Here is a 10,110-nt window from a genome sequence, read left to right as displayed (position 1 = left end):
GCATAGATCATGGCAGTGGGTAGACGCTAGGCAGGTCCGCCGTCCTACATAAGGTAGGAAGACTGTTAATAATGCGTGCAGCACAAATTGCCAACTTTTCTGTTAACAAAAACCTTCAGTCTGTGGTCACTCAGATCCTGTTCCATCCTCCATTACCCTTGACATTAAAAACAAGTCTTGTGCATTGTCCCAGTTAAGTCCCGGAAGCAGCAGCTAAGAGCAGTAGTGCTGGACATTGTTTGTTGATATCTCTGATGTTCTGTGGAAGCTTCTAGAGGGTTGATGGATATCAGTCCTGAGGGACCGCAATAACTGTAAACCCTGGGCTCCATCATCACACACTGTCATGCCACACAATAATGATTCAAGTGTTTGTGCTTGTGGAAGTCACTGAAAAGTAAAAAAAAAAAAAAAATTTAACATTTGTTACTGTTGGCTTTGTAGCATAGCAGAATGTAGTCTGAAAGGTGAAATCTAATCTATGATTATGTTTTAGTAGGAGCTTCACCAACTCTGATAACTCACAAAATACACTGCAGTTCATGTTATCATTGTTCTGTGGCAGTCACAGCACTGTGGCAGCCATCTTGAATGCCCCATGGTAACCATTCAACCAGATCAGCCAGGGACACACAATGGCAGAAAGTGTCTGCACTCACTGTGGTTCTGTGGCAGTTTCACATCCTTAGATTTGGAAACAATCACAGTCCTGAGGGATATCAGTTAAATAAAGTTCTTGATGTATAGGCAACATTTTAAGCTAGGACGCTCTGTCCAACTTGTAGTTGGAGAGTATGTCACACTTAACAGCTGCAATTGGCTGAATCTAACTTTGCTTTCCATCCCAGAGAGTGTCACATTTGACAACTAGGGGACGGCATCGTACCAAACCTGCTCACAACAGTTTCTTTGCCTTCTTCTTCATCTGTTAAGCCCTCCTCCTGCCCCTAAGACTCAAGAAAAACTCAAACATTTTTGATTTTCTTTTGGTGAGTCCCAGGAGCACTAAAACTGAGTCACAGGAGTTTCACTCTACAGGACGGTTTCTCTTGTGAGTTCCTAAAGACTCAGTAAAATCTCAGAGTCTAAAGACCGCAAAACAAAGCAGACTGAAAATCCTAAAGAAAATCGTCTACTGTGTCCCTGGCTTTAGTATTTTGTCATCATTATCAGCCTTCCATGTCTGCCTATATTAATGTTAGAAATCATATTCAACTGTTGAACTCCTTGTAAGATGTTCGGGGTAGGAGCACCAGCTACATGAATAAAATGTAAAATGTTCCATTATACCCACAGTAATATTCCTTATCTACACTGCAAAGCACTACAAAGAACTTCCATCTCAAAGCCAGCTTAAAGTCTGTCACAGGGGAGGCTAAGACATGAAATTTTAGCCATTAACAAGATTGCTTTACAATGGTACTCATTTAAAACTTATATGAGATCCTTTTATCTGAAATGTTGCAGGCATATCTTTTAAGGCTAGTGACTGGCTTCCTAAAACCTGGCCTGGGATGCTTGTTTAGAGAAGAACAACATCCAAGGTTAGGCCTTCCTAGGTCCTTGTTAGGGAAGAGTAACATGTGTTTGAGGGCACTTGTGTGAGTGTGCGGAGGACCAACACTTGGCCTATGGTTCTTGTTTGGGGACCCAGGTGAAGTTCCATCGGCCCTGTGTATCCTTCCTGACGAAGGCTTGTCCCTGGGGGAAGCTGTGTGTCTTGACACTGCTGGAGGGGCTGAGGGACATACTGAAAGCTATGTCTGTCCGGCAGCAAGGCATCTGCGGCGTGGCAGGAGGCTGAGGGGTGGCAGTAGCTCCCCCGAGTGTGCTGGTAGGGCTCTGGCAGTGCTTGCTTGGAGTGTGATGCTCCATGGAACTCAAGTAGTGAGATGTGACAGGAGTTGACGCCAAGATGGGAGAGAACTGCAATCTTTCTGGTGACTTCATGAGCTCGATTGTCTCCTGTGATTGTGTCTGTTTCTGTGGAGACCAATAAGACAAACGTCCTACTAAGTTCTCGTCCTGAGACCGGGCTTGATTTGAAGCTGTGATGGAACAGAGCTGTGCTCTCTCTGGCAAATCTGTTAAAGATATTATTTCCATTGAGTGTGTCTTGCTAGCCCGCTGTATTTGTGGGATTGAAAGCTGGTGGTTGGGTGGTACCTACTGATCACAGCATCATTAGTTTCATATGGACCAATTAGTCTAGCAGCAGTAAAGTTCGGACATTGATCTAGAGGACTTTTACAGTTTGGGACTGAATAACCAAAGGCAGGATCGCTGCAATCATTTGGCAAATTGATATTTGTTTCTTGGCATTCATTGGCACCATTACTTCTGCATGTGGTTTGATGTCTTGTGGTCTGGCAGTAGGTGTCACAGTTATGTGTGGCAGGAGGGGTTGAAGTAGAGACTGGTGGGCTGAAAGAGGAGTGAACAGTGCAGTCAGAGGAAGAAGAGTCAGCTGGACAATGGTCTGGGGAGATGACTGCAGTATCATAGGAAGTTCCGAGAGTATACTCAGATGAAGAAGAGGAGAAATTTGTGCATTTAGTGAAGGAGGAGGAGGAGTCATCAGAGGTATCGATGGTGTCCCGATCCTTCAGTCCCAGTGTTCGCAGAACCCAGAGGTCCAGGTTTGGTTCTGAGGCTGCAGATATCTCAGGCTGAGAGCAGAACTCGGCAGTGAGGTTCCTGCAGACCCTCTTGCTGATCCGCTGGGTGTCCAGGAGGAGGCGACTGGAGCAGAGGTTCTGGAAAGTTCCATTGTCGGCATGTTGCAGGCTCCTCTTTAGCTTCTTTCTGCCCTCAACATCTAGCTTCTGTGGGTGAGGAGCAAAGAGAGAGTAGGAAAAAGACTGATATCATTGCAACAGCAAGCTGTCAGAGAGATACCTGTTTTCTGATAATGGCAATAACTGCAAATACTCAGTATGGAAACAATTTATTTTACAGCACTTTGAAACTTTATGGAGAAGCATGCCTTGTTAGTAATGATTATCAAGATTACTGTACCTTTGCCTTTTCCTCCAGGTTCTTCACAAAGGAGGAGTTGAGGAACTCTCTGAGTTTGTTGTTTTCCTCCTGCAGCCTGGCCAGCTCCTCCTCTCTCTGCAGCAGGGTGTCTTGAAGCTGCAGAGATTGATCGACCATCAATTGATGAAGTCAAGGCAAGAAAAAAATGAGGGGGAACAAGCAAAATTACATGGCCAGAACCTGGTGGCTTGAAGGTGAAGGACTAGATCATAGTTTGGAGAACTGGGGTGTCAGACTAGTAAACGGGCCCTGAACCATGGTTTAGAGTTATGGGGCCGCAGAAGTGGATCAGGCCTGGAAGCTTAAGGGTTCTAAAGGGATTGGATGATGGTTGGAAGTATGGTGGTGCAGAACTGAATCATGGTCTCCTGGTTTTGGGGCATAGGACTAGACCGTTATCTGGAGGTTTGGGGGGCATGGATCCTTTAGCAACCTTATATACCAGCATCAGGTTTTTGAGTATTTAAAGACAATCTACTTTTTGCATTAACCAAATCAAATATTTGATTGAAGCCTTCTGGTACTTAACCAGCCATGAAATAGTGACACATGAAACCAAACTCAGTAGTGAGTAAAAATGACAGAGGTGATGTTGTGTCTCTGTTAGTACCTGTTTGTTCCTCTGGAGGTGAGGGGACAGCTGGTCTGTCCACACCGGGCCAGGAGGACTGCTGTAGTTCAGAACACACTGGGCCTCTGACAGACACACAGACAGATGTAATTATAGACAGGGGTGCACATAACTGGTACGCAGGTACGCATGCGCAACAAAAATCAGGAATGCGTAATGCCACTTCTGTTACTACGTGCCTTTGCGTACTTGACCGTTCATCTCATCTAACGACACATGTTGCTTGTCAACAACTGTCAGCAATGTCCAAAAAGCAACAGACATTAAGCAGCTTCTTTGGCGTTTTGCCACCTACAAAGAAATGCCAACTAGAGCCAGAGCCGAAGAGAAGACTTTTTTTTGGAAAAGTGGCTTCAAGATGTTTAGTGGCTTGATGCTAATGAGGACCGCGCTGAAATGTGGTGCAAGATTTGCCGCTCACATCCACATCTAGCAGAAGGGCTCAAAGAATTTCAACCATCCTTTATTTGACAAACATGGAAAGAGCAAGGAGCACACGAATGTGGCGCAAGCCATTGCTAATAAACAAGCTAACCAAGAAAAAATGTCCAGTCGCCCACTTCACAGATGGCGAGACAAGCTGAATGAAGAACAGTGGCAAACTCTGTTTAATATTTTTCTCCTCGCCTTCCATAAAGCTAAACACGCACGTCCCATGTCTTCCTATTCTGAGGATATTCCTTTACTGAAGCGGCTAGGAGTAAATGTCAGAGGTGCTTATCATTCACGTGAAGGGGGGACACAGATCATGCAGAGCATCGCTCAGACCATCAGTGGGGAATTACGAGCAAAGTTGCAGTCTGTTGAATTTTGGGGGCTGCTTTTTGATGGATCAGAGGGCATCACAAAAACTGATCAGGAAATTGTTTACATTGTGTCTGTGTCCAGCAACGGCGAGTTTACCTCGGACTTTCTTGGACTGATTGAACTGGGTGCTGACCGAAGCGCGCAGGCCATAACAGATGGACTTGTGAGACTTTTCCAGGACACAGGCTTGGATGACTGGACAACAAAGTTGGTCACTGTGTGCACAGACGGGGCTGCTGTTAACATCGGTATGTACAACGGCATTGTACCAAAACTCCGGCAACTTGCTGCGGTTGGGGACTCCCTCATGCACATTTTGTGCACCGCACACACACTGGAGAATTGCGCAATATCAGCTGATTGCAAAGTGCCTTACTGTGAGACATTTAATCACTCTGTGGTCAAGCTGCTACAGTATTATTTACAAAAAGGTGGTGCAAAAAAACTGCTGCACTGAAGAAGCTGTGTGAAGAAAATGGAATCTCCTTTGTGAAACTGGGTAAGTTTCATAATTTCAGATAGTCTGCATGGAGGCATGAAACACTGTTAAAAATATCAAGACTATTGCCAGCAAAATTGGTAATTGGAAATTGGCAACATTTTGAAGACCACATCCATTAGGTTTCAGAAGGAAAAGCTGACCACTGGAGAATGTAAGGATGAACTCATGGTGGCCATTGGACAGTTCACACTTCTGCTTGATGGTGAGGGCCACAGGGCACACACTGTTTCTAATGCTGATGCTGACAGAGACAAGACAAACTTACTCAGGGGGTTAATTGAAGAGTTTGAAATCAGATATGACTCCCTGAAGTCATGTGACAATTTCTTAGTTTTTGATCCTTCAACATGACCTCAGGAAATGCAAGACCTCCACAGTTTTGGAAACACAAGAGTTTGCAGCATTCTCAAGAACTATGAAGCCACCTTGCAACTTGACAAAGACACCACTGTGACAGAATGGATGCGCTTAAAGCAGGCAGGAAAATGCCTGGCAGCCTCTTCTGTGTATGACTTGGTCCAAATAGTAAATACAAGTAACCCAGATGCTTACTCCAACATCAACAAGGTGGTGAAGCTGTCTCTTACACTGCCTTTAAGCAATGCAGCTTGTGAGAGGGGATTCTCACATCTCAACATAATAAAAACCAAGTGCAGATCTCGTCTGTCACATGCTCGTCTCTCAGCCCTGATGCACATTCACCTGTCAAAGCAGACCACAGAGATATTTGCATCTACTATGCAGGAAGCTGAAGCAGAGCACAGTGGGAGCGACACTGAGGAGGACAGTGAGGAAGACTGCACTTAAGACCACGCTACATATGGAGTGAGTACCAAACATTATCTCCTGGTACTCACCTGAGTAACTCACTGAAAAAGTTATGTGGACCCCTGATTATAGAATACAATCTCTTGCAGATTACCTGCCTCCTCCAGGTATAGGGGTCTAAATCGGGTGGCAACACCCATGTTATGCAGGCTCCCCACTGTAGGCAGATGCATTCAGTATTTTTTATGGGGCAGCAGCATGTTTAGCGTAATGTAAAATTCATGTTCCTGCTGATCTCCTCCCCAAGTGAGCAGTGGGATTTTAGAGCTGCCACATCATTTCTCCTCCCTTTTCTCCAGCCGTTGGATTCCATTCATTCCACTATGATATGAAAATGAACTTTCAGAGACTTCAGACTTTCTTCAGTCTTCAGTAAAGTCCTCCACATGAGTTTTCCTAAAAGCAGCAGCACTGTTGTGTTTTCAAGACTGAAACGCTCCCTCCTCCTCCTCCACCAGGGAAAATAATCCCCGGTGGAAACGTTTTGCTTTCCACAGCCAATTATCAGCTGTGTGGTTTCTGAGTGTTGAGGACTTTGTTTGCCACAGAAGCAGAACATTATAAGGCGGCTGCTTCAACCAGAAATTCACATTTTGACTCTGTGCTGTGAAATCTTTACTCATAGTTTTCACATAAAAATGAATTGAAAATGTTAGCTGTATGATATTTTTGTATTCATATGAAAAGTTTTCTCAAGTGAGGACTGCAGTCCACAATGAAGTTTTGTGGATGCCGGGTTAGTTGATGTTGCGAGGTGTTGAGGAACCACTGAATGGCTGAAGAACCTCAAAATCCTCCAAAACAAGGAACCTGAAAAGGAAGCTGTAACTCTGATTTGCAGTTGTGGCAGTTACGTCTCCAGGACTTACCGTCACATTCAGAGTCACTTGATGTATTGAACACTCTGAGGGAGGAGACACGTCGAAAATTAAAAGATGAATCTTAATACAACCTGCTCCGTGTATATTTCCATCCACAGCAGCAGGATGATCAGTCACTATGCAGACTGGAGCGTTTCATTACCCAGGGTTCATAGAGAAAAACAGGAAACTTCTCTGTTTGACAAATGAGCTGCCGGGACGCAGCACCCTGAACTGCTGAACGTGACATTTTGAAAAGTAAAAATATTTCTTTCATATTGAAAAGACTCGCTCAGCAGAGTGAAACTCCATCTAGTCACACGGCGGTCTGCTTCCCCAGCTGACACTTTCATTTACCTTACTTTCAGGAGTTATTAATATGGTCAAATGTGAAGATTTGATATTTGTTTAATTGCTAATTTTTGCTATTTGATATTTTGATTTATAGAGTTTCTAAATAGTTGAGTATAATGATAATAACTTATTTTTTATTGTTACTAAAGTATTATTATTATTATTATCATTGTTAGTAGTAGTAGTAGTAGAAGTAGTTCTTTTGAAATATTCTAACCTTGTTTGTTTTATTTTAGTAATGATTATAATAACATTATGTACAGGTATTTATTATTTAGTATTATTTTGAAAATGCCCTACTATTCTTTATGAGTTGATATCACTTGGAGGGAGTGCAGAGCAGCTTGTTCATGGTGTGTGATGTGCTCTGGCTGCAGACTCACCCCATGCCGCCACCGGCTCGTGCTGCTGGCAGGAGCCCCTGCCATCTCCGGGGTCACCAAGGTCACCGAGGTCACGGGCCCAGACGGAGGCCAGTGTTTCCATGGCAACGTCAACAGTGTTAGAGCCAATGGTGAAGTTGTGGGGAAACTGATGATGATGATGTTGAAGAGGAAGAGATGACATCCCTGGGGTGTGGGGTGGGGGGTGGAGAGGTGGGGGTTAGAGGGAGAAGTGTGAGTGTGTGTAAAGAGAAATGAAAAAAACACAGGGAGGGAGGGTGTGTGTGTGTGTGTGTGTGTGTGTGTGTGTGAGAGTGTCTCCTGTGCCAGCAGAGTGTGTGTTGATATGGTGATGATCAACACTTCACTCACTTTTACATCTGAAGTCCAGTTAAAATAATAAAAGCCCTCTGTTCTTTGACATAAACAACTGCATGAATCAACCTTGACGTGAAAAAAAAAAAACAAAAAAACTTTTTAATCATAAAACTTAAACACTTAAAAAACATTCATCATTTATAAGTGAGACATTTTTAGTAGAAAAGGCAGAAGGACGGGGCTCTATAGGAGTATTATAGGAATATTACACTGACACCACAGGAGATACCAAGGTCGCACACATGTAGTTATAAGGAACATTAAAATAAAATTAAATAAAATAATTTTAAAAAATCCGTAATCGTGCACGCGCAAGAGCGGACGCACACGCACGCACGCACACGTAAATCCTTTGCTTTTACTCTTTTACTAACTTTTCTATTAATCTCTTTCTCTCAGTTCAGTTCAATTCTATTCAAAGAAGCTTTGCTGACTTGGAAAACAGCTTTACATTCCCAAAGCAAAGTGTGAACTAAAAACAACGCAAACTTCAGAACTATATGAACAGATGCAGATAGACACAGATCATACATAAATAAATGAATCAAAACTAAAAGGAACAAAATATAAAAAATAGACTTTAAATAAAAAAAATAATAATAATAATAAACACATTTATCTAAACACAGAAGTGGGAACTAAATACTGCAACCTTGTTTGAAATGAAAGTTTTTAAAGGTATTTGTTGTATGTACAGTAAGAATGTCTGCGTTCTCTCTCTCTCTCTCTCTCACACACACACACACACACACACACACACACACACATACACACACACAAACGCGCGATCGCGCGCGCCTGCCATCCATCAGTGTCAGACGAAATCAGGTAGATTGCCTAAACTTTATTTTTTTGCAGCTTCAGTTTCTCAGATTCTCCTCTCAACCTCCGCTGATATCCACAGACTGTTTCTCTGTCTGTCTGTCTGTCTGCCTGTCTGTCTGCCTGTCTCTCTGCGTGTCTGTCTGTCTGGTCGCTCTGTCACATTGTTAGTGAAGTCCTGATGCGCGCTGATGTGATGCATATAGACATATATATTTTTAGATTTGGCCTCAAGGTAGATTCCCGGTGTTTTTTCTCTCTTTCATTTTACCTCACCGGTGCCACCTGCACTGAAATACGGGCTGCACGTGCTGTGCCAAGTCTGTGCGTAATTACGAGCAGAGTCGCCACTCGTGAGCGCGACAGAAAGTTGATTCTACATTTATCGCAAACTAAAGCTGACACGATAAAAGTATGGACACAGAAGTCAGATTTAGATGTGTGTGTGTGTGTGTGTGTGTGTGTGTGTGTGTGTGTGTGTGTGTGAGAGAGAGAGAGAGAGAGAGAGAGAGAGAGAGAGAGAGAGAGAGAGACTCACCGTGCAGTGAAGCTCAGACCTCGTCAGACGGGAGATGAGAAATGACTGAGGCGGTGCGGAACACGCTCCATCAGGCAGGTGTGTGTGTGTGTGTGTGTGTGTGTGTGTGTGTGTGTGTGTGTGTGTGTGTGTGTGTGTGTGTGTGTGTGTGTGTGTGTGGGCAGAGGAGGTGTGACAGAACTAATTCAACTGATGACGGATCGGTCTGTCCAATCATCTGGCTGGTTGGGGCTGGTGACGTCACCACAAGGACGGTCGGCTATATTCATAAATAAAACTTTAATTTGAGTTAGAGCCTTTCCTCTCCGAGTGATTATTCTGTGTCAAACAGAGAAGACGTGAGAAACTTGTCAGTCAACACAGACAACTTTTCAGAGACAAAGTTCTGTTTTTGTTGTTTAAATTTATTTTGAGTTATTTATGTATTCATGTTTTATTCTATCCTGTTATTTCATTTTCAGCTTCTCCTACAATCTGTGTGTTGTCGCTGTGATTGACCCCGATGTTCAAGACGCTATCTGGGAGCACCAGGTCATAAAAAACACACAGTCCATGCCACAGAACCTGGGACACAAAAAATAAGCAAAAAGGGTTGTTAGCAAATGAGCAAAAATTATGGCAGCATCAGTAAAAATAAATCAATAAATGATTACAAAAAAATTAAAAGATTGCATCAAAATTTAAAAAAAGCAAAAATTACCTGGAAATCGAAAAATGCTTTAAAAAAATGACAAGAAAACTTTAAAATTCTTAAATAATACAGTTAAAGGTCAGCTCAGTGAAGCTGGATCAGATTTCTTGTGTTTAAATGCTCGTGAAGTTTAAACGGTTCCCTCATTCCACTGAAGACCCCTAGAAGACTCTCCAGGACCCCTGGGAGGCCCCCGGATCCCACTTTGAAAACCACTGAACTGCAATACTTTTATCATTTAAAAGTATTACAGTAATCTGACCAAGGAAGCGGATGG

General features: G+C 43.2%; 1 protein-coding gene across 1 annotated transcript; it reads right to left on the bottom strand.

The window, feature by feature from the left end:
• Positions 1–1,629: 1,629 nt before the first annotated feature.
• Positions 1,630–7,507, bottom strand: gmnc (geminin coiled-coil domain containing). Its single transcript, XM_030067487.1, has 8 exons — positions 7,405–7,507; positions 5,682–5,727; positions 5,120–5,220; positions 4,574–4,672; positions 3,650–3,735; positions 3,019–3,135; positions 2,556–2,825; positions 1,630–1,983 (listed from the first exon to the last, which is right to left on the bottom strand). The coding sequence occupies exons 1-8, from the start codon at positions 7,505–7,507 to the stop codon at positions 1,630–1,632; spliced, it is 1,176 nt and encodes a 391-aa protein (XP_029923347.1).
• Positions 7,508–10,110: the final 2,603 nt, after the last annotated feature.

This window comes from Myripristis murdjan, chromosome 13 (assembly GCF_902150065.1).
Source record: "Myripristis murdjan chromosome 13, fMyrMur1.1, whole genome shotgun sequence".
Classification (NCBI taxonomy): Eukaryota; Metazoa; Chordata; class Actinopteri; order Holocentriformes; family Holocentridae; genus Myripristis; species Myripristis murdjan.
The sequence above is the reverse complement of the archived record's forward strand: the minus strand, read 5'-3'. Positions and strand labels throughout refer to the sequence as shown.

What these genes read in the sequence shown, in the direction of transcription:
- gmnc (XM_030067487.1), bottom strand. Translation starts at nt 7,507, where the DNA reads ATGGAAACACTGGCCTCCGTCTGGGCCCGTGACCTCGGTGACCTTGGT. An exon ending in CATCCTTACATTCTCCAGTG is followed by an intron (nt 4,673 to 5,119) that starts GTCAGCTTTTCC and finishes TTTGTTGTCCAG; the next exon opens with TCATCCAAGCCTGTGTCCTG. An exon ending in ACTCCTCCTCCTCCTTCACT is followed by an intron (nt 1,984 to 2,555) that starts AAATGCACAAAT and finishes TGGTCTCCACAG; the next exon opens with AAACAGACACAATCACAGGA.